We start from the raw sequence: 24,166 nt of genomic DNA on the forward strand, positions 1-24,166 counted from the left end.
CAAAGCGTTTTTCTCCCCCACCAAACCATGCTGCTTCGAGTTAGTGTTCATTTTATCAAAAGTACAACCATGGGACACGTGGGTGGCTCTGGTTGAGCGGCTGCCTTCGGCTCGGGGTGTGATTGGGGCCCCAGGATTGAGTCCCACATCGGACTTGATCCCTGTGAGGAGCCTGCTTCTTCCCCTGCCTGTGTGTCTGCCTCTCTCTCTTTCTTGAAAAAACAAAATCTTAAAAAAAAAGTACAACTGTGCTTTAATAGTCATCAGCAGCAGTTACCTGAAATGTCCACAAGATGGAAATGCTAGACAAAAGTAGGCATTTTTCTTTGTAAAACAAAATGCTGCACTGTCCAAGTGGGGTATTTAAATAGGTGTATTCTATTTTGCAGTAATGATATTGTCTTTAGTAATTTGTTATATAACAGGCTTAGAAGGTTAAATATCATTTAGTGTTCCTCTACCATAATGGTAGTTAGGATGGCTTTTTATGTACCTGACCGTATTCTAGATACTTTATATACATTAATTCGTTTAAAATTTTTGAATAAAGTTTTACATATGAACTTCTTACATAAAAGTTTACAGGTCTGCTTTCCTAAGATGCTAGCTGGTCATTAATACCAGTAGGAATCATTCCACAAACACCAAGAAAGTAGAAAAACTCAACTAAGGGCACATTATCTCCCAGAATTTCTGCAAAACCATTAAAACTAGTTTGGGGGAAAGAAATAGGTTGCAAAATAAACTAAATGAGACAATTAAAACTAGAAGTTAGGGGCACCTGGGTGGCTCATTTGGCTAAACATTTACCTTTGGCTCGGGTCATGATCCCAGGATACTGGGATTGAGCTCTGCAGGAGCCCACATCCAGCTCCCTTGCTCAGTGGAGAGTCTACTTCTCCCCTGTCACCCCCCCTCCTACACCCCCGCTCCTTGTCTTGTGCTCTCTGGCTCACTCTCTCTGGCAAATAAATAAAATCTTAAAAAAAAAAAAAATCAGATAAAACTTCAGAGAGCTGTACTGTAGGCCTATGTTGGGAGGTTTTAAATAAAACCAGAAGTTAAAATTTTTAAAAAATGTTTTTCACATAATATGAGGTGTTCATTATGTTCTCGTTATAATATGCATCATTATAATGGGAAGTGGGCATAGAAATAACAACAGTGGCACAGCTAGTAAATGGTACAGCTGGAATTTAAACCTAGGTGGTTACTGCTAATCTTTTTTTTTTTTTTTTTTTTTTTGCTAATCTTTTTCTTAAAAAAGTAAGGGTTTGTTTTACTGGTGTGATTGTTTTTCTTTTTTTAACTAAGTTTTTTTTTTTTAAGATTTTTATTTATGAGAGACAGAGAGAGAGAGAGAGGCAGACAAACACAGGAAGAGGGAGAAGCAGGTTCCATGCAGCGAGCCCCATGTGGGACTCCATCCCAGGCCTCTAAGATCACACCCTGGGCCAAAGGCAGGTGCTCAACCGCTGAGCCACCCAGGGATCCTCTACTGGTGTGATTCTTTTTTTTTTTTTTTTTAAGAGGTTTGTTTGTTTGTTTGTTTTAATTCATTCATGAGAGAGACACAGAGAGAAGCAGGCTCCATTCAGGGAGCCCGATGTGGGACTTGATCCCAGGACTTCAGGATCATGCCCTGGGCTGAAGGCGGTGCTAAACTGCTGTGCCACCAGGGCTGCCCTACCGGTGTGATTCTATGTAAGTTTTACCTGTACATATATTGAAGAGCGCTATTTAGTTAGCTCTTATTGGCTGGGTGTCTCTCGGATTGTATGCCACCTTATTTCCAAATTAACATGGGTATGGGGAGAAAAACTAGGACATTATATCTTAACATCTTAATTGGGAAAGAAAATGTGAATGGCCATAATTTCAACCTTAGTTGTAGAAAACATCTTGGATTCTCTTGTGAGAGTTTAAACTTTCTACCCACTTCCCTGTGTTTAATGTGTCTTAAGTTTACATTTCATCATGGAAACTGACCTAAGGAAATGCCATATTTATTACTGTCTGACATACTTTAGATGTGAGAAAAATGAAATAGTTCAATAAAAATATGTTTTCCTTAGTTGCAGAACTTGAAGTGAAAACCAGAGAAAAATTAGAAGCTGCGAAGAAAAAAACAAGCTTTGAAATTGCAGAGCTTAAGGAGAGATTAAAGGCAAGTCGTGAAACTATAAATTGTTTAAAAAATGAAATCAGGAAACTTGAAGAAGATGATCAGACAAAAGAGATATAAACAGTTCTAAGAGAACTTGCTAGTAAGCTAAGCTGAAAATAAGATGGACTTTAAGGGAGAAATGGACTGCAGATGCTATGGTGTTTCTTAGAGAAACAGCACATGTAGTTGTTGGCCACAGATTTCCCAGCAAGGGGATCAAAGGATTTGTACTTTTCAAGCAATCTTTAAGGTAAAATATATGTATGTAATAAGAAAGAATGCTGTATAGGCATTTTATCAACCCATTTTAGGGTAATTCTCATGTTAAGCACAATTTTAAAAATTTTTTTGCATTGTATGTATAGCTTATCCTTTTGACAGGCATCACAATTTCATATTAATGTGTAAGTTGTACAAATTTTGTATTTTCCTGGTAGAATTAGTGGGTAAATTAACATGTATATTTAATTTTTAAAGTTCTTAACCTGTCCCCATCCTACCTCTTTTGTATGTTGTGCCCACTGCCCAGTAAGCACTCAATAAATGTAGTTTATAGATCTTGTGTCTGCCTCTTGATGTGTTTCTTCCTTTTTAAATAAGCACCTGTAACTCTCTCATTACAATTAATGTATCTCCATTGTATGGCAAAGATCATATTCTAAGTGTTGTTCTGCCTAAGTACTGCAGTGTCATTAGTTTTCATTTAGAAAATATATAATCCTTCATACATTTTCCAAAGATACATAGGAAGCAACTATGTATCAACTTCACATATGACCCCTGATTTCTCCATTTTCTCCTCAGCCTCCTGTTCAGGTCCACGTAGTGAGCCCTGTACTTTTGGACTCATCTAATTGGAACATTTAGTAGTACTTACATCCACATGGACTGATCTGTCTGGGAAACCTAGGAACAACAATAGGTAGGAAAGTATTTTGGAAAACATGTAACATTAATATTAGTTAATGGCAACCATGCCTATATTTAATGTAAGAGTCTGTATTCTTTGTATAGTATTTAAGATCTACTCTAGCACTTAAAGTTAGTTTTTATCTATCTGCCCTATAGGTTAGTTACTTTGAATGTGTACTTTGTTGCTTTATTTTTAAGTTGGTGCTTATAGGCATTATGAGATTGTGCAAAGGTCTGTCTCCGTAGTCTTAAAATTTTTGCCAGGCGCTGTGGGATTGGAAGTGGCACTTCTAGTCGTGCCAGGCATCATTCATCTTTCCCCTACCTCCTATCCAGTGCCCACAGTATAGGGTGGGGTCTGGGGATTGACCAGAAAATCTAATGAGGGAAAAGTCCCATTCTACTTGAGGGACCCTGACACGGGAGATTATCCCTTCATTATTCTAGTTCGATTAAGCACCAAGAATGTTTTGGTTCATAGAGATAGGTCTGACTTTATGCATGGAGTCTGAGTCCAAAATAGATCATCATGGCTCAGTCTTGCTGCTCTTATTTCTGTGTGTCGTCTTTATGCAAACTTTCTAACTCAAGACCACCCAATTTTAAAATGGACAAAGGATTAAATAGACATTTTTCCAAGGAAATACAAATAGCCACTAAGCACATGAGATGCTCAATATCATTAGTCATTAGGAAAATGCAAATCAGAACCACAATGAGATCCCACTTTTATCCCAACCAGGCATCTATAATTATAAACAAAACAAAAAAATTAATGAGGATATGGAGAAATTGGAACCCTCATGCACTGCTGGTGGGAGTGTAAAAAAGTGCAGCCCAGTTAGGAAAATAGGCAGTTCCTCAAAACGTTAAGTTTGGTTATGCTAATGATCCAGTAATTCTGCTAGGTGTGTACCCGAGAGAAATGAAAACATGTTCATGTAGAAACTTGTACATGAATGTTGATGACGGAATTGTGCACAGTAGCCAAATAGGAAACAACACCCAAATACCCATCAACTGATGAATGAATACATGTGGTGTAGCCACACAACGGAATATTATTCGGCCAGAAGGGAATAAGTACAGATTCGGCTGCATCATGAACAAACCTTAAGAACATGCGAAGTGATAGAAGTCAGACACAAAAGCCTCGTATTGTATGATTCCATTCGTATGAAATTGCCAGAATAGGCAAATCTGTAAAAACAGAAAGTTGATTAGTTGTCAGGGGATGGGAAGAAGGGGATTTCTGTTTGGGGTGATAAAATGTTCTGGAATTAGTGATGATTGCACAATCTTGTGAATATACAGAAACAGTTGTACATTTTAAAAATAGTTTAAATGAACACTATAAATTTGATCTAAAAAATGTTTAAGCCTTTAAGTGGCAAATTTTGTTGAGAATTATACAAATTTTAAAAATATTCTATAAGATCTTTTTATTTCCCCATTCTTCTACAAGTGAAAGAGAATATTTCTTTACCAAGGATTCATTCATTAAGCTAAAGGCTAAGAATAATTAAAAGAAGCACAATTGGGATCCCTGGGTGGCTCAGCGGTTTAGCGCCTGCCTTCGGCCCAGGGTGTGATCCTAGAATCCCCACAGGGAGCCTGCTTCTCCCTCTGCCTGTGTCTCTGCCTCTCTGTGTCTCATGAATAAATAAAAATAAATACAATCTTTAAAAAAAAAATAAAAAAAGCACAACTGGTTAGGCAGCTCACTTTTTAAAAGAATATCAAAGCACAAGTTTCATTTTTCTAAATGGTGTGGTAGATAGTGTTGCTATCTAATTTTATACATAGGAGACTAAGGGACTATAGGTGTCAACCAAAAATGTGACTCAGGTTAGTAATAGGCTTTCTGCCTCTATAATACTTAATTTTTATGTTCAGAGCATTGGCACTTTTAATTATTGTTCATGCCTAAATCTTAAATTTCCTTTCTTTAACCAATTGGAGTAATTTAAGACAATCAGATAGGAACATCAGATGGCAAGAATGCAAAGCATTGAGATAAAAATCTTGCTAGCTATTAGTAATATTCAAGAAAATTCTGGTGTTAAGCTCTGTTGGATGGAATATTAAAAAATCTCTTGATCTGCTTAGAATCTGGGGAATGTGAGATGGTAGGGGGAATAGGGCATATAGATGAAACAAGATTGGCCTTATGTTGATAATTTTTGAAGTTGAGCAACAGGAATTATTCTTTCTACTTTTGTATATGTTTGAGATTTCCACAAAAATTTTTTAACATCAGATGGAAGAAACCACTAAAATTCCACTTTTCTTCTCCCAGAAGTCCATAACTGATAAAGAGTAAGTTATTTTAATCAGAATACACTCCCAGATGACAATAGCTTCCAATTGCATAGTTTACATGTTTACTTCTGTATTTTTTATTTTAATAATTCTAACAAATTCTTCACTGTTGATTGAATATGATGAAAGTCTGGAAGGATGAAGGTGCCTCACTGGCTCGGTCAGTTTAGTGTCTGCTTCCTGATTTTGGTTCATCTTGTGATCTCAGGGTTATGATTTCCAGGTCATGAGATTGAGCCCTATGAGGGGCTCCGCACTGAAGGTATAGCCTGCTTAAGATTCTCTCCCAAACCTTAAGAATATGCAAATTTAAATAGCAGCTATTTCTCATCCATTTAGGATAACATAAATGTTTCAGATAAGTATTGATAAAGATACCGCTAATGATACAAAAGGATAGACCAGAAACATAGGCCATCTGGTAGATGGAGATGGGTAATATTTATTTTTTGTGTATCTGAAATTCAAATTTTACTAGACGTCCTATATTTTTACTTACTATTATCTGACAATTCTACATCTATCTCAGATAGGAAAGGTTTTCAAAAAACAAAAAAATAAGACTGCCCAGTGCTAGCAAGAGAGTGGGGAAACAGCTTACTCATACACTGATGAGATCATGAATTGGTTCAACATTTTGGGAGGACAATTTGGCATTAACTACTAAAATACTCTGAGTCAGAAATTTTATTCCTAAAATTTACATTTGTTTAATTTTATTGAAGTAAGTGATTAGACTTTTAAGAATAAATATATTGCTTAGGAACATTTATCCAAATATGCAAGATACATACAAGGATCGTCACTGTAGCATGTTTGCAATATCAAAAAAAATTGTAAAGAAGGTAAATGGCATCAATAAGATCTGCATAAATTATGCTATAGTGATACAATGGATTCCTCTGTGGTTGTCAAAATGAATAAAGCAGACCTAGGGATGCCTGGCTGGCTCAGTCAGCATGCGACTCTTGATCTTGGGATTATGATTTTGAGCCCCATGTTGGGTTGTAGAGATTACTTAAATTTTAAAAATGAATAAAGCAAAAAAGAAAGCAGTTCTCTATTATCTGACATGAAAAGATACCTGGATTATATGTGTTAGGGAGATAAAAGGCAGTTTGCAAAACTTCCTAATTTTATTTTTTGTAAATAATATGTTAGAGTATGGAGAGAAAAATCGCTTGGAGGAGTTTTTACCAATGGTAACAATAGGAAGAGGAATTATAGGGACTGTTGCTATCTACATTGTATATGTGTATGTTCGAATTTTTGCATTAAGAAGTATGTATTTCCTTTAAGTGAAAGGGAATAACAAAATAGTTTAAATGAAAAGGAAAAAACAGATGTCTTGATTAACGGAACATTGCCTCCTGTGAGCCAGATCATTATGAAGTGTCATGTGGCAGTTCAGAGAAATGAAACATGACTTCTGAATGATTCGAGAAGCTGAAGGACCAAGACTTCAGAAACTACTGGAGAGACTCAGGTAAGATCCTTGTCCTCTGTGCATCAACTAGTGAACTGGGATAAATAACATCATGATCGTGATATAAAAATAGGTGATTAAAAGTAGGGGTTTTATCTGTCTTCTGTCCCAGCCTGGACTCTCTGGTCTGACTTTTTAATTATTTGTAGTTATTCTTAATTATTTGTAGCTATTTTTAAATTACTTTGTGTAATATGCCCCATGATATTCTTAATTCCGGGTAGCCTCTCCTCCCCACCCCAGCCTGTTTACTTTCCTACTTTTGCTGGCTACCCAGCCTGGCTTAACTGTTCTCTGTCCTCTACTAGGCTTCACTGCTCTTCAGTAATTCCTTAGTCTACCCTTAGTGAATTCATCATTGCTGTTTGAAAATTTCCAGTGAACTGAATCACTGCTCCCCTTATTCACTAAATAAGAGTCATAAAACTGGGAGTTTAGAGAACATCTAATTCAGTTCCCCCATTTGATGAGAGAATACGGTCTTGCAGAAATTAAATGACTTTCAAAGTCACACAACCTGTTGGGGCCAGGTAGAATTTGAATTCAGCATTTTCTAACTCAGCAATCATCGTACTAGAGCATCAGAGTACAGCTCCATCAAGGCTTAGACAAAATTGTATGAATTGGCAGTCACCTTGGAAACTAACTTTATAAGAATGAAGGAAGGATGTACTATTACTGATACTCAAAATCCCTATCATCAAAACTTTGGTTTATTCTCCTTCCAGCTAATCTGGTCAAATCATGATCTCAAAATTAATGAGAATTGTCATCCCTACTTGGTTTAATTACATGCATGAATTGAAACCACAAGTCTGTTTACTCTTATTGTGCACATCAGCAGATGACCTCAGTTCTTACATCACTGAGATCACTGATGCCATTCAAATTGACCCTGTTCATCTCCAGCCAGGCAAAGTTTTTCTTTGTTCCTACCAAATTGTGCTTTCTTTCATCGCCCTCATGTTCTTCCCATCTGTAGTTTTCATTCCAATCTATACTATCTACTATTGCAAATGTATAATTGGGGGAAATCATTTCACTTTCCTGAGCCTCAAGTTTGTTTTAGTGAATATGAATATACTGCCCACCTCATAGAATTCTGGTTAAGGGAAAACAAAATAGCATATGTCAAGGCACTCTGAATGGTAAGAATAAAGAATAATGATTCTGTCAAGCTGTTTGTAAAAATTTTCAGCAAAATACTCACAAACCGAATCCAGCAACATAAAGAAAGGATTAAGTGATCTCATGATAAAGTGGGCTTTATACCAGGAATACAAGGTTGGCTCAACATGTGAAAACCAATCTGTGTTACAGGCTGTTATAGGTTGAATGGTGTCTCCTCAAAATTCTTATGTTGAAGTCCTAACTCCCAGTACTTCAGAATATGACTATTGGAGATAGGGCCTAAATAGGATAATTAAGTTAAAAAGAGGTCATAGGGTGGGTCTTAATTCAATATGACTGGTTCCTTATAAAAATACTGGGAAGACCATATGAAGACACAGGGAGAAGATGGCCACCTGTCTACAAGTCAGAGAGAGAGGCCCCAGAAGAAACCAACCCTGCTGACACTTTGCGATTGGACTTCCAGGTTCTGGAATTGTGAGAAAGATTTCTGTTGTTCAAGTCACCCAGCCTATGGTATTTGTTATGGCAGCCCTAGCAAACTTTTAATAAATACACCACATTAAAAGGATAAAGGACAAAAGCTACATGATCAAATTTATAGATGCAGAAAAAAATTTTGACAAAATCCAACACCCTCTCATAATAGAAATCCTCAGCATACTAGGAATATAAGGGGAACTTCCTTAACCTGATAAAGGGTACTTCTGTGAAACTCATAGTGAACATTATACATAATTATGATGTTCCCCTGACATCAGGAACAAGACAAGTATGTTTGCTTTGACCACATCTATTCAACATTGTGCTGGAGATTCTCGCCAGGGCAACTAGGCAAGAAAAAAAAAAAGGCATCCAGATCACAAAGGAGGAATTAAATTATATCTGTTTGCAGATAATATGATCTTGTACTTAGAAAAAGCCTAAGAAACCTACACATACATAAACTATTAGAGCTAATAAATGGGTCTAGCAGGGTTGCAGGATGCAGGATCAGTATACAAAAGTCAGTTATATTTCTATACATGAGCAATGAACTTCAGTTCATTTGAAGATAAAGTTAAGAAAACAATTTTTTTTATAACAGCATCAAAAAGATAAAATACTTAGGAATATGACACCTAAAGTTCAACCAAAGAAAAATAGTTAAATTGGGCTTCATCATTAGAAACTTTTATATTTCAAAGAACATTATCAAGAAAATGAAAAGACAGTTCACAGAATGGGGGAAAATATTTGCAATTCATACATTTGCTAGTATCCAGAACATAGAAGAACACTTACAACTCAATAATAAAAAGAACCAATTAAAAATTGGGCAAAAGATTTGAATAGACATTTATATCAAAGAAGAATTATAAGTAGACAATAAGCACATAAAGAAATATTCAGGGGAACCCTGGGTGGCGCAGCGGTTTAGCGCCTGCCTTTGGCCAGGGCGCGATCCTGGAGACCCAGGATCGAATCCCACATCGGGCTTCCGGTGCATGGAGCCTGCTTCTCCCTCTGCCTGTGTCTCTGCCTCTCTCTCTCTCTCTGTGTGTGTGACTATCATAAATAAATAAAAAATTTAAAAAAAAAAATATTCAACATCATTTGTTGTTAGGGAAATGCAAATCAGAACCATAGGGAGCCACCACTTCACTGGAATGACTGGTATGAAAGAGGCAGACAATAGCAAGTGTTTACAAGGGTGTAGGGAAACTGAAGCTCTCATCATTGCTGGTGAGAATGTAAATCAGCAAGGCTGCCACTGAAAACAGTTTGGGAGTTCCATAAAAAATTACACCTAGGGGTTGCCAGCCTAGCTCAGTTGGTGGGCGTGTAGCTTTAGATTTCAGGGTCGTGAGTTCAAGCCCCCGCGGCTGGTGTAGAGATTGCTTAAATAAATAAACTTAAAAGAAAGTTAAACATAGAGTTACTATGTGACCCATCAATTCTACTTCTAGGTATATATCTAAGAGAATTGAAAACATATGTCCAAGCAAAAACTTGTACATGAATATTTGTAGCAGCGTTATTCACCGCAGCCAAAAGTAGGATCATGCCAAGTGTCCGCCAGCTATTGAATGGGTAAATCAGGGGTGGTATGTCAGCACAGTGGATTATTCAGCAATAAAAGTGAATGAAATGCTATAATATATTACAGCATGAATAGACCTCATAGACATGCTACGCGAACGATGCTGGGGCGCCTGGGTGCTCAGTCAGTTGAGCGTCCAATTCGATTTCGTCTCGGGTCATGGTCTCAGTGTTGTGGGATCAAGCCCCATGTTGAACTCTGTGCTCAGCACACACAGTCTGCTTGTCCCTCTCCCCCTGCTCCTGCCCCCTGCCCTCCCTGTCCCTCTCTCCATCTCTAAATAAGTAAACTCTTAAAAAAAAAAAGATACCAGACACCAAAGGCCATACATTGTAGCATTCCACATATATGTCAGGATAGGCTTCGGCTTTTCCTCACTCCGGGCAGAAGAGGGGTTGTCAGTCTGGTTTACCTTGGTAATTGTATGTAAAGCCTGGGGTGGTCAGCAAACAGTCACTGGCACTTCAGTGTCCGGTGTCACTTCGCTTTCAGTACCTGCCCGACTCTGTGCTATGCCAAGGCATGATGCTGGTCGCAGATCTGGGCTCTTCCTTCGCCTACTGCAGCCTGTCCCAGCATCGGGCACACGGTCCTGCCCGGCTGTGTCCCCGGATATCACAAGCACAAGTCAGAAGTGCCAAAGGAAGTTTGGCCTAAAATGTGCAATTCCTGTGGGTCTAATTATGACCACTTTGTTCAGACTTAAGGCTTTAGGAAACTTAGGGGTGCCTGGCTGGGTTAGTCGGTGGAGCACGTGACTACCAACTTCATGGTCATGAGTTCGAGCCCTACGTGGGCTGTAGAGATTACTGCAAAAAAATAAACTTAAAAAAAAAATAAAGATAAATAAATAAATAAATAAATAAATAAATAAATAAATAAGGGGCGCCTGGGTGGCTCAGTCAGTTAAGCATCTGACTCTTGATTTCAGCTCAGGTCATGATCTCAGGATCGATCATGGGATCGTATCGGTCTCCACTCAGTGGCAGGTCTTGAGATTCTTTGCCTCTACCCACCCAGCTCATGTGGGCTCTCTCTCTCTCTCTCTCTCTCTCAAATAAATAAATCAACCTTTAAAAATAATAAATGAGAGGTAAAAAGACTCCAGGAAATTTGATAAGTTCACAGTATGCTTTTATTGAGTTTGGTGATGAGAACTAAGCTATTTTTATATCTCTAAGAGCAACCTAAAGCCCTGGGACTGCCCTGTCTCATCTTGTAGGGTAGGAGCCTGCATTTGTTTTGCAAAAGGGCCGGACAGTATTTACGGCCTCGTGAGGCTCTACGTCCTGTCCCCGCTCCTCACTTCTGCTCCTGCAGCGTGGGAGCAGCCACGCTAACACGGATGAGCGCTGGGCCCTAATGAACATGTGTGGAATGACACAGGTTTGAACATCATGTTATTTCCACATCACAAAATATTTTCCTTTTTTTTTTTTTTTTTTAACCATTAAGAATGTAAAGAAACATCCTTAGGTCACAGGCCACCCCGAAAACCGGCCGAGGCCCGATGCAGCCGCAGAGCCACAGTCTGTGGGTTGTTTCCAGGAATGGCTGAGAACCGCCCACCCCAAGAGGGGACTCTGAGACCTGCCCTGTGAATTCAGAGCCCAGGCCTCAGCTCAGGCCTTTGACGTCCCCAGCGGACTAGCTGAGCCCGGTCTCCGCACCGAAGGATGAAGCACAGGGACACGGGCTCCTCCCTTCTCTTCCACCCCACGGAGGCTTGTCACCTCTGCTCCGTGAGTGGCCGCTGAACCTGAAATCACAAGGGCTTCATTTCCTCACCTCCTCGACTATTGCATTTGGTTTCTTCCTTGGCTCGGACGCCCATATCATCTGACCTTGGGGTCATATCCAACTGGGCATTTTCAGAGTTTATCTTCTCTAACTGAACCGATCACTTTCTTCTCCTTGAAACCTCTTCTCTCTTCTTTGCACTCCTCTCTCCACTGATTTTTTTCTGTTTGTTTTTTCACCGATCCTTTTGGCCAATTTCTCCTTATCTCCCTTAGCATTCCCTCTTCCCCTCTGTTTATCCTATAAATATATATATTTTTTAATTCTCCAGGGTTCTATCCTGAACCAGCATTTTTTTTTCTTACCTACCCATGGCTCCAAATACTGTTTTTATGTTAATTGTCCTAAGCCTAGATTTCCAGCCTAAATTCCCATGCTGAACTCCGGACTGCACATTTACCTCCAACACAAGGTAGAGGTAAATGTTTAGACTTTTGTGGGCATCTCAATTGAACGTGTCCAAAACCTAAGTTCTTGTCTTCTGTTCCAGTCTTTCCCCATCTTGAATCCCCTACCTTGGTTGATGGCATCAGTACCAACCCAGTTTGCCACGTTGTCAACACTACCCAGGACCTCCCCGGCCGAGGCTCCTCTGGTGACAACTCCAGTCTCTGTCCACAGAGGTAAATCATGTGGCACCTCCCCCTGGCCAAAGATGATTGGATTTGGGTGGATACTTAACCCAACGTGGATCAATCAGATTATGTCCTGGGATTATCCTCAGCCGTGTGGCTGCTTGAGCTAGAGCTGGTGTGGCTGTGTGCATGGAGCATAGAAAATTGGTCTACACACAGAGATAGAAGTAGATACTCAAGGAGAGGGGAGAGTAGAAGACGTGGCCCTGGAGGAAGTCATCTGGACTCTGCCTCCCCAACCCCCAGCTGCCCGAGCCTTGCCTGCAGGGCCTCCTGTGTCCTCAAATCACCACCCTCTGACCTAAAATAGCTTGCCTCTAAACATTCATAATCAATTACTATATTAAATTTTTTTTTCTATTGAGTTATCTAACATGAAATTTGGGTTCCTGGCTGGACCCTGAAATGTAAATTATCTTTGCAAATGAGCATAGAGGTTGACATCATTTATTTTAAGAGCTGCTTATGTTTCACTGTACAAATTTCCACCATTTATTTAATCATTTGGCTATTGATGAAAACTTGTTTCCAAGTTCTTTGCTACTACAGTTAGTGCTGTGATGAACATGTCCATGAACACGTCCTATGTGTTCCTATAGGACAAAGCAAAATTGCTGGAAGTAATATTTCTAGGTCCTAAAGGGGGAAGTATGGCTTTTTTGTATTTTAATGATACTCCCCAAATTTCTCCCAAAAGTTTGCACCAATTTATACTATCAACTGTTGTGTGTTGGAATGCCTGTTTGCCCCCCTGGCCAACTCTTGGCTGATCTCATAGGTGAAAAGTAGTCCATTATTTCCATTGGCATTTCTTTGCATTCTGAATGAGGATAAGTATCTTTTCATACATTTACTGGCCCTTTGTATTTCTTTTTCTGTGAACTGTCATATAACTGGTTTTATTTTTTGCTTTCCTTTCACTAAATATTGTATAACACGAACTTTATCTAGAATAATAATAAAACATCATCAATAAAGAATGCATGTTATTCCATTCTGACTATGCCATAATTATTCTTTTATTATTGGCTATTTAGATCGTTTCAATTTTTTTATAACACTTATAAATTTTTAAAGGTTATTTTTTTTAATTAATTAATTAATTAATTTATGATAGTCACAGAGAGAGAGAGAGAGAGGCAGAGACACAGGCAGAGGGAGAAGCAGGCTCCATGCACCGGGAGCCCGATGTGGGACTCGAGCCCGGGTCTCCAGGATCGCGCCCTGGGCCAAAGGCAGGCACCAAACCGCTGCGCCACCCAGGGATCCCCACACTTATAAATTTTTAGATAAGGAATTATCAGGACGTGTGTGTGTGTGTGTGTGTGTGTGTGTATGTGTGTTTAAGGCTTTTGATACACATCCCCAGGTTGCCCAATGAAAAGCTCATCCTAGTTTGTGTTCCCACCAGCAGACTATGAAGGTGTCCGCGTCCCCATACGGAAGTGTTCAGCCAAGAGGTAACTTCTGGAGTTTGTGTCATGAACCGCGCATGCAAGATACTTGATCCCCTGACCTGCGGCCCAACTAGTCAGTCTCTAGAATTGCAGGTTTGAGGCTTCTCAGGTCTCCACCATGAGCAGTTTCCTTTATCCATCACCCTGGACTTGAAACTACAGACCAGGCGTTTTCAATATGTTCTCATTCATCCCACAACTATTTACTGAGCATGTATTGTGCTGCGAGGCTTTTTCTTGTCCTGGAGGTCTCCCATCAAAAAGGGTGAGAGCCACCATTATGCATAATTAGAAATACCATGTGTTTAGAAAATGCTTGGGTTTTAGAGAAAGCCCAGTCATTGACTTGTGTGGATTTGGGCAGGATGCTTAATTTCTCTGAGCTTCAGTTTTTTCTTACATATAACTGAGATTATGAAACCAGTATCAGAGGATTGCTTTAAAAGGTCCTGAGTCCCTGGCACATGAAGATGTTAGCCTAGGAATTAAAAGTGTGGGCTCTTGGGATCCCTGGGTGGCTCAGTGGTTTAGCGCTTGCCTTCAGCCCAGGGCATGATTCTGGAGTCCCGGGATCGAGTCCCGCATCGGGCTCCCTGCATGGAGCCTGCTTCTCCCTCTGCCTGTGTCTCTGCCTCTCTGTCTCTCTGTGTCTCTCATGAATAAATAAAATCTAAATAAATAAAATAAAAGTGTGGGCTCTGGAGTCGGGCTACATGGATTCAGTCGTGGCTCCATTGCTGACTGGCTTTGTGACCACAGGCAAGTTATATCACCTCTCTGTGCTTCTTTCCCCAATTTAATATGGGTATAAACATACCTCATACTGTTATTGAGAAGATCGAATGAGATGATACAGGTAAAGTACTTAGCCTAGTACCTAGGACCTAGCAAATACTCAAGTAATACAAGTTATTTTAAAACAGTTTTATTGAAGTGCCTGGGTAACTCCACAGGCATACTTCATTTTATTGTGCTTCAGTTTATTGCATTTCACAGTACTACGTTCTTATAAATTGAAAGTTTAAGACGTTAGTGGGAGGAAGAAGCTGTAGTTGTGGTGGAAATAGCAAGGGACTTAAGATTAGAACTGGAGCTTGGGGGCGCCTTGGTGGCTCATCGGCTGAGTGTCCATATCTTGATTTCCGCTCAGGTCAGGATCTCAGGGTCATGAGATCGAGCCCAGCCCAGCGTCGGGCTCCATGCTCAGTAGGGAGTCTGCTTGGAATGCTCTCTCTTCCTCTCCCTCTGCCCCTCCCCCCACTCAAATAAATAAATAAATCCTTAAAAAAAAAAGAAGTCGAGCCTGAAGATGGGATTGAGCTGCTGCAACCTCGTGGTAAAATTGAACAAATGAAGAATCACTTTTTATGGGTGAGCGAAGAAAGCGGTCTCTTGAAGGGGAATGAATCTACTCCTGGTAAAGGTGCCCTGAAGGTGGTTGAAATGACAACAAAGGATATAGATTATTAAATAAACCTGTTGATAAAGCAGAGGCAAGTTTTGAGAGGATGACTCCAATTCCAAAGAAGTTCTTTCAGCAAAATGCCATCAAATGGCCTCACGTGCTACAGAGAAATCATTCATGGAAGGAAAAGTTGATTGACGCAGCAAACTTTGTTTTGATCTTATTTTAAGAAATTGCCACATCCACCTCAACCTTCAGCAACCGCCACCCTCATCAGTCAGCAGCCACCACCGTGGAGGCAAGACCCTGTGCAAGTAAAAAGACTGCAACTCACTAGGAGCTCAGATGATGCTTAGTATTTTTTAGCAATATTTTAAAATTAAGGGAAAAAATAAATAAAATAAAATTAAGGTAGATACATTGATTTTCTTTAGACATAATGCTCTTGCACACTTGACAGTCTACAGTATAGTGTAAACATGACTTTTACATGCACTGGAAAACTAAAAAATTCATTTGACGTGCTTTATTGTGATAGTCACTTCATTGCAGTGGTCCGGAACCAAACCCACAGTATCCCCAAGCTTTGCTTGTAGTGTTGTGGCCTGAATTGTGTCCCCTCCCAAATTCCTGTGTCACAGTTGTAGCCCCTGGTATCTCAGAATAGAACCTGCATTTAGAGATTAGATCTTTCAAGTTGTAATTAAATTAAAAAGAGGCCATTCGAGTAGACCCTAATCCACTAATGACTGTTGTTCTTAATAACTAGAGGACGTTTGGACACACGCATGGATGGAGGGAAGATGATGTGAAGATGAAGGGAGAAGATGACCACTTAGAGGCCATGGAGAGAGGCCGAGAGCAGATCCTTCCCTCACAGCCCTCAAAAGGGACCGACCCTGCCCACATCTTGCTCTCAGACTTCCAGGCTCCGAAACTGCGAGACGGTATGTGGGTGTCGTGTGTGTCGTTGCAGCCGCCCGGTCTGTGGTGTTTTGTTACAGGGCCCCTAACAAACGAAAACACGTGCTGTAAAACTCACCCATTTGCCTGTAGAGTTCAATGATTTCTAGTAAATTAACAGAGTTCTGCAATCTAATTCTAGAACATTTTCTTCGCTCCTGGAAACCTTGCTGCCATGTGCATTCACTCCCCCTTCCCACCCCAGCCCCAGAAGACCACTGATTGTCTGTCTGACTTGTCCCTTCTGGTCATATACGTCATCTCCAACGATTAGGACATCTCCCATGCCACGAGTCCGCACTTCCCTTATCCAGGTTTTCTATCTGTTGAAACATCTTACATTGAGTTGGCACGAATGGCTCTATAACTTGCGCATGGTAACGTTCCTGTTATAGTTCATCTGAAACGTAAGCAAGACAAAAAATATCACATGTTCTGCAGAAGAGTTGGAATGGAATTGAAATATTCAGTCAAAACGACCATCATGATCGTACATGACGAAAATAGGGCTTGTTTTTAGCAGTCGATGAGGAAAAAAAACAGACGCTGAGGGAAAAATGCTCTCTTGAGGATGGGGAGCAGAGAGAGAGCCCAAGATGGGCTGCTGCTGAGACCTGGATTAACACGCTACTCCGCAGAGCGGCTCAGGCCCATCTGGGAGCCGAGGGGGCCATCGCCCAGGCCTACACGCGCGGGGCCAGGCCTAAATGCGCAGCCCCCCATGGCCCAGACACAGGCCTTTGTGCAGCACCCCCGTGCTAGAAAGATTGGCTGGGATGAAATACATCTAGGCCATTAGGTGGAAACCACATACATGGAGAAGTCTTTGCTTTTCTCGCCTAGAGGAGTTGGCCCTTCTGCTCACCCTACCAACCCACGGTAACAACTGAAACTACATGGTAAGTGCACATCTGGGTGCCTATGAAACCGTTTATCCAAGACTATTTATTAAGTGCCTTCTGTGCGCCAGGTACCTTTCTAAGGGAATATGTCCATGAACAAAGGGCCCTGTGCTGGTGGCGCTGCCATTCTAGAGGACAAAGTCGGAAAATAAACACTGAACATAGTAATAAGATAACGAAAGTGTGAAGTCGAAAGGTGTCAAGGTAAAAAGAGATTAAAGCGAGGGAAAAGGATTGGGAGCAGGAGGGGTGAGCATGGACAGGGTCGCAACTTTGTTTTTAAATTATTTTTCAAGCCCCTTGACCCATGTGTGATTGATATACAAAAAGCTGGACGTATTAGATACCAACCTGATGAGTCTGGAGATGCATGTACGTCACCACTCTGTGTGCCTTAAACAGATCCATCACCTCCCAAAGTGGCCTCCTGCCCTCTTTATTAGTCTTTGCTTTTGTCATGAGGTCGCAATTTTAAATAGGGTCATCTACGCAGACTTATTGAGAAGGTGGCATTAGAGCAAGACAGAAAGGAGGGGATAGAGTTGGTTAGCAATTAGCTCTGGAAAACTCGGTGTGGGCAGCAGGAACGGCCAGGGTACACTCTCCAAGCAAAAGCGATTCCTGGCATGTTCAAGGAGCACCGAGAGGCCACCGTGGCTGGAACCGAGTGATCAAGGGAGGAGCAGCCGGAGGTGAGGGACTCCAGCTTGTGCAAGGACTCCAGCTGTTATTCCAGGTGAGATGGGAAACCAGAAAAGCAGTGTGATCGGACGTAAGTTGGGAAAGATCCCGGTGGATGGACTGGAGGAGAGCAAAGAGACGCTTTTAGGAGCATCGGTTAGGCGCCTATTTCAGAATCCAGGTAAGACATGATGGTGATTGAGGTCAGGGGCGGTGGACGCTACGTTTGTGCAACTGGAGGTTCATTTATCCAGCAAATATTCATAGGCCCCGGGATCTGTGCTGGGATGCTGTGGCGACCAGCCTGGTGACAGTCCCTCCCCGGTTACTGCAGACGATGGTAACAGTTAACACGGAGAGGGGGCTTGCTGCAAGTCAGGTTGGCTTTAAAAGGTTACAGGGTATTTTCTCAGTGAGCCTGGAGCTCCTCGTGAAACTCAGGTCCGCTCTTGTTCCCATTAAAGGCCAGGAAAGTCCAGGTCTGAGGGCGCTGATGAGTAGCACAACAGGCAAAGGCAAAGGTCCAGCACAGCAGGTTGTGTTCCAGAATGCTGCCCTTAAAGGGGGCAGCTGCGACAGGGCTCTACTAGGATGATATGGGAGGGAGGGGGGACACCGAAGCTGAGGTTTAACAGTTTGCCAGGGTAAGGGTGGGTGTAGGGAGAGGAGAAGGCAGGGGAGTGATCCCGGTATAGGGAAGATCATGTACAAAGACAGATCTAGAAGTGAGAGAGCAGGGCCTTGGAAGGGCTGAAAAAAAAAAAAAAAAAAAAAAAAAAAACCAACATGTTGTTGGATCCCCAAATGCATGAGGAACAGGATATAGAACAAATCAGAAAAACAGGCAGGGAAGGCAACTTTGGGTTAATACCTTTAGGGGTCAATAATCCACTAATTACATATTCGTCTTTAATATTTTCTTCCTGGGATCTCACGTTGCAAATATATTAATTGAAAGGGAGAGGATCTGGGAGTCAGAGAGCAACGGCAGCCCAAGAAGCAGCTTGCCATGGGGAGGCTAAGGGCCCCAGGCCCTCCTCTCCCCTCCGTCTAACCCAAATAAATGTACTAAGTAAGGCAACTAGCTAGTCATGCAAACACAGCTTCGGGAAAAGTCCTCTGCCTGCATTTCCATCTGACCCTTTCGGAGCCCCTGGTACAGACAAGCCTAACCCAAGGAACCCTGCTCGACCTTTTATCAGCTTTAACACGAGTGATTTCACATCAATAAGCTTCGTTGTATCTATTCTATAAAACTGACATAATAGGGACGCCTGGGTGGCTCAGTGGTTGAGCATCTGCCTTTGGCTCAGGGCGTGATCCCGGAGTCCTGGGATCGAGTTCCGCATCGGAACTGCCTCTCTCTCTATATATATATCTTTCATGAATAAATAAATAAAATCTTAAAAAAAAACTGACATAATATTACCCATCTCGGGATTATCATCACTCTGAGCTCATGCATACAGATTGCATGTTTGACGCTTCCTGTTCATTTGCAAAGTTCACATATCTAAATAACAATTCCACTTTTTTGTTTTTGTTTTTTAAGATTTTATTTATTTATTCCTGAGAGACGCAGAGGGAGAGAAGCAGAGACACAGGCAGAGGGAGAAGCAGGCTCCCTGCAGGGAGCCCAATGCGGCACTTGATCCCAGGACCGCGGGGTCACACCGTGAGCCGAAGGCAGAGGCTCAACCACTGGGCCTCCCCGGTGCCCCCAATTCCCCGTTCTGATACAGAGTGCGTTTTGATTATCCCACAAATTGGGTAAATGACTTAGCCTTGATACAGGAATAAATGTTTAAGTTCCACAAATTCTTTCCACTTTAATCCAGATCTTTCTATGTATTTCAAAGTAAGATGAGAATTTCTTGGCATGCGATGTCTAGAAGTAGGGGGATGCACTGATTTGTCAAGCAGAGAATCCCCGGGACTCCAGGGTAGGAGCTGGTCGAGCCCCCCGAAAAGTGCCCAGACTTTGTAACCAGACTAATGTGGGACGAACTGGGGCGCCGTGGTCGACTGTCCATCAGCGGCATCGGGAATGCATCCTCACTGCCTTGCCCCTACATGGCTTCTTTCTTGGGAGAAACGTTGCCATCAGTTGTTTCCTGAGACATCGACAACTTGGCGAGGAAGAAAGTCTTCCACAAGCCAGTGCAGTCATCGGGAGGCCACAACTCTGGGAAATCCCACCCAGATTCTCGTGGGACGCGGCCAGACATCTGCAGAGAGCATAAGCAGGGCGATGGGGAGGCCACGGTACGGGGCATGGGGGGAGGCCACATGCATGGGGGGCCACATGCATGGGGAGCAGTGAGCCCTCCAACTTGCTCCCCCACTTGGCCTTTGTGCCCCTCTGTTCTAGTATTTCTTTCTTCTTCTTTTTTAAAGATTCCTTTGTCCATGAGGGAGACAGAGAGAGAGAGCAGGGAGGGGCAGAGGGAGAGGGAGAGAGAAATGTCAGCAGACCCCTCAGTGAGGTGGGAGCCTGACGCAGGGCTCGTCCCACGGCCCGGGATCCTGAGCTGAGCTGAAACCGAGGCTCAGACGCTCAACCGGCTCCGCCACCCGGGGCCCCTCTAGTGTTTCTAACTTAAGCTGTCAAGCGGGCGAGGTCCAGTGTCCTCGGTGGCTCCAAATCAATATTTAGTCTCACGACAGCATTTGGGGTTGGTCGCGGGCCTGCAGACAGTGACAATATCAAAGCAAGTATGGTCCTCGCAACGGGAGGGCGTGCGCCCGGCGCTTGGCCCGTGTGCAGAAGCCGAGCGGCTGTGGGGTGGGGACCTGGGACAGGAGTCGCGCGGGGGAGGGCCCCCTGGGGCACAGGTGCTGGGCAGGCCGGCGGCGGGGCTCCCCGGGGCCCAGGCCCACGCAGCAGCACCCCAGGGTCCCGTGCGCCGCCTGGAGGTGGCCTCTCGCAGTCCGGAGGGTCCCCGTGAGGATGGAGAAGCCTTGAAGAACACTTCTGGGAGTCAGGTCACATGTGTTCTCTAGCTGTCGTCGTCCGTCGGCCTGGGCCTCAGCACGCGGGGGCCTCGCCTCTGGCCGGCAGCACAGAGAAGCTCTCCCGAGTTGGTTGTTTTTTTAAGATTTATTTATTTATTATTCATAGAGACAGGGGGTGGGGGGGCGGGCAGAGAGGACGGCCGAGGGAGCAGCAGGCCCCCCCGCAGGGAGCCCGATGCGGCCTGGGCCCAAGGCGTTGCTGAGCCGCTGCAGCTTGCGGGCGAGTCGCGGGCGCCGTGGGCCCAGAGCCTGGCCGGGCGGGAGGGCGAAGGTCAGGCCAGGCTGGGCGTGGAGGCCCCGCGGCCAGGGCCACCGGGCAGGGCAGGGGGCCGGGGTGCCGCCGAGCCCATGGCAAAGGGTGGCCGTGCCCGGAGGCTGACCCCCGCGACAGAACCCTGCTTCCCCAGCCCGGCCGCAGCACGCTCCCTCCGGCCCGAGCCTCCCGGGATCCACCTCAGGATGAGGGTACGGTCACCTTGTGGGTCACCTTGGGTCACCTTGTGGGTCACCGTCCCCGTGCGGGGTGGTGGCACGAGCTGCGGGGACCCTGTGGGGCGGCAGCCTCCGGGGAGGGCCGCGGGCCTCGTGTGACGGGGCCTGGTCGCTGGTCGCTGGCCGCCCCCGGCAAGGCGCGACCCCGGATTGTCACAAGAGGAAGGAAAGGCCATGACAGCCTTTGAAGCCACATGTCTCTTTAAAAAAACCAGTCATATTTAACGTTTCTGGCTTTTTTTGTTGTTTATCTCAGTCAAATAAAGCTGCATGTTCTAGTGAAGAAGCCAAAGGTCAAAGGCCAAAGATGGCGTCCGGGACCGCGTGGCATCAGGGAGGCCCGTGGTGCCGTGACTCCAGCCGCGGCAGGTGGCAGTGCTGTTCGAGGCGTGTCCGGGGCACGGAAGGGCCCCAAACCCGAGTCGGTCCGGGACGGCAGGTAGCGTGCTTGCGATTTGGAGAAGGCACTTTTGACCAGTGCCCTGGCCTGGCCTCCACCCTGATCGCCAGCCCCCCCCCCCCTTTGTTGAATGTCAGTAATGAATAACGCTGGCCCCAAACACTTACCTGTCAACAGGGTATGTTCTGGAGAGAGTCAACTCCCAAGAATTAAGGGGACGCCAGCTAGTTTCCCCACTGGTAAAGTCCATCCTTATGTGGGAGTCGACGCTCGCTTATTTGTTTCACGCCAAACTAAAACCCGCCTAACCTGGACACATTTGGGCTCATCCCTCAGCCTGGCCACTCGACCACCGTCATCACTGCCAGTAAATTTGACGTACAGTTGACTTACACCGCACTCCCGGCATTTCTCCTGCCCCCCTCCAGCCTTTCTTCCTTTAGTGCCCGATTCAAGTGCCGCATCCGCTGAGCCGTCGCTTTCCTATTCCCAGTCGTCCCTCCATGAATGAACTCTTCCCCCACTTGGCATATTCCTCCGCTGCTCCTCCTACTTCACAGCCATGAGTTCGTGTGTCATTCTCGCCTGCTCCAGGGAGCACCCTGTTAGGACAGGGGCTGTGCCTCATCCGTCTGCGGGTGCCAGCATACAAGGCTTGTCCAGATGCTTGTCGATTGCAAGGATGCCATGTGCTGGGCACTCTGCTGGAGCAAAAGATGGAGAAGGAGTCAGTCCCTTTTCTCAGGGAGCGTACAACACAGTGGGCCAGAGAAGACCTGGCCATAAATACAAGATTACGTGTCACGGGTGGCATTAGCAGTGAGATATCTGAGATGGGACTCAAAGGATGTTGGGAGGACCTTCCAGACAATAGACCTGCGTCTGCAAGGGGAGAGAGCACGAGGTGTCTAAGTTGCCTGGTGCATTTCAGGTTGTCCAGGTGACATTCGGAAGGTGTCAGGAAATGATGGGAGGTCGGGTTGGAAGCCTTCAGATGGCTGAAGGTCCTAAGTTTGGGATTTTCTTCTTCCAGTGATAGAGGACTACTAAAAGTCCCTGAAGCAGCGAGAATGGTGTGGGAAGGTGGACTGTCATTGTTTTGAGGCTTCAGTATGACTGGGTTGCTGAGAAGAATGTGGACAGGAATCTTGACCAATTTTAGGTCTCATTCTTTTAGCTACTGAATGTAGCGTAGTAGAAAGACATTATCAGAGCATTGGTTTAGGAGGAGGATTATGTCAAGGTGCAAACAATGGGATCTGGATGAGGGGAAGTTGGTCAGTGAGGCCAGTTGGGAGGCCAGGGGTTTTGAGGGCCTAAAGAAATGCCTTAGAGGTCAAAGAAAGGAGTAAATTGATTTGCAGCCTGGACCACTGTGAGAATGCCATCAACAGTTAGCCGGTCAAGAGGGACCTGTTTGGTCAGGGGGAGGAGGCCAGAGGCAACACGACGAACTGCATTTCAGATGTATTCAGCCTCGAGGTGCTGGAAGCACATCCTGGAGGGTATTTCCAGCAGATCATGGGAGATGTGTGAAAAGGACAGCGGGAAGACAGGAAGATACATTTAGAGCCAGAGAAATCTGGAAGCTCTTCATGTGAAGGGATGAGTGGCGAAAACCACATGACTCAGTGAGTCCATGTTGGTGAGTGGGGTCTTAGATAGAAAATTCCAGGGAAAGGTCTCATTTAGGGGCAGGAGGAAAACAGCCCGAAAAACCCTCCAGTATTAGGGATCTAAGAGAACAGGAAGGTAAGGGGCTAAGGAAGCCAAGCTGGGTGTGGTTTCTAGAGCGGCGATAGATGCAGAGAGTTCACTCACAATGAGGAGGGAGGAAGCACCCTTGGACCTGATAGCTGGAAAATTATTGGCAACTCTCAAGAGGGCACCTCCAGGTGAAAGATAGGAATAAAACCAAAAGTCTAGCAGGGTATTGTAACTCCAAGTGTTTATAAGGACCAGAGAGGGAACAGAAGTAAGCAAAGAGATGCGATGACCTGGTGACCACATGTCCCACCCGAGGTAGTGGCCATGCCCAGACCATTGTTGCTGTGGGGAAAGGGTGGCCCGGGACAGCCAGCTATCTGACCTTCAGAGAGAAAACTGAAATTCTTATATTTAAGTGAAATTTTCTGATCTTAATAATATTGTGAGAGTCAAATGAAGCACGTCTCTATGGTGTACCTGGTATTTGAGTCACTAGTACTAGCGCCCTCCACTAGGTTTGATGAGAGGAGAGCAATCTTCTGAGATATAACCAGTCTGCTCAGTGTTTTTCTTTTTCTTTTTTTAAGATTTTATTTATTCATTCATGA

General features: G+C 43.8%; 1 protein-coding gene across 8 annotated transcripts in view; it reads left to right on the top strand.

The window, feature by feature from the left end:
- YEATS4 (YEATS domain containing 4) overlaps window positions 1-24,166 on the top strand; it is a 75,810-nt gene that overhangs the window by 14,822 nt on the left and 36,822 nt on the right. For 2 of the 8 annotated variants that reach the window (XM_077913789.1, XM_077913788.1), the window contains one exon: window positions 2,076-2,729. In XM_077913789.1, the coding sequence (XP_077769915.1) occupies window positions 2,076-2,245 (170 nt within the window). In that variant the 3' untranslated portion in view covers window positions 2,246-2,729. Of the gene's footprint in view, window positions 1-2,075; window positions 2,730-2,971; window positions 3,090-6,782; window positions 6,888-12,391; window positions 12,525-13,947; window positions 13,997-16,167; window positions 17,261-24,166 lie in introns of those variants that run through there. The other 6 variants (XR_013388826.1, XR_013388825.1, XR_013388827.1 and 3 more) reach the window with 6 other exon arrangements.

The sequence above is a fragment of the Canis aureus genome, chromosome 11 (assembly GCF_053574225.1).
Source record: "Canis aureus isolate CA01 chromosome 11, VMU_Caureus_v.1.0, whole genome shotgun sequence".
Classification (NCBI taxonomy): domain Eukaryota; kingdom Metazoa; phylum Chordata; class Mammalia; order Carnivora; family Canidae; genus Canis; species Canis aureus.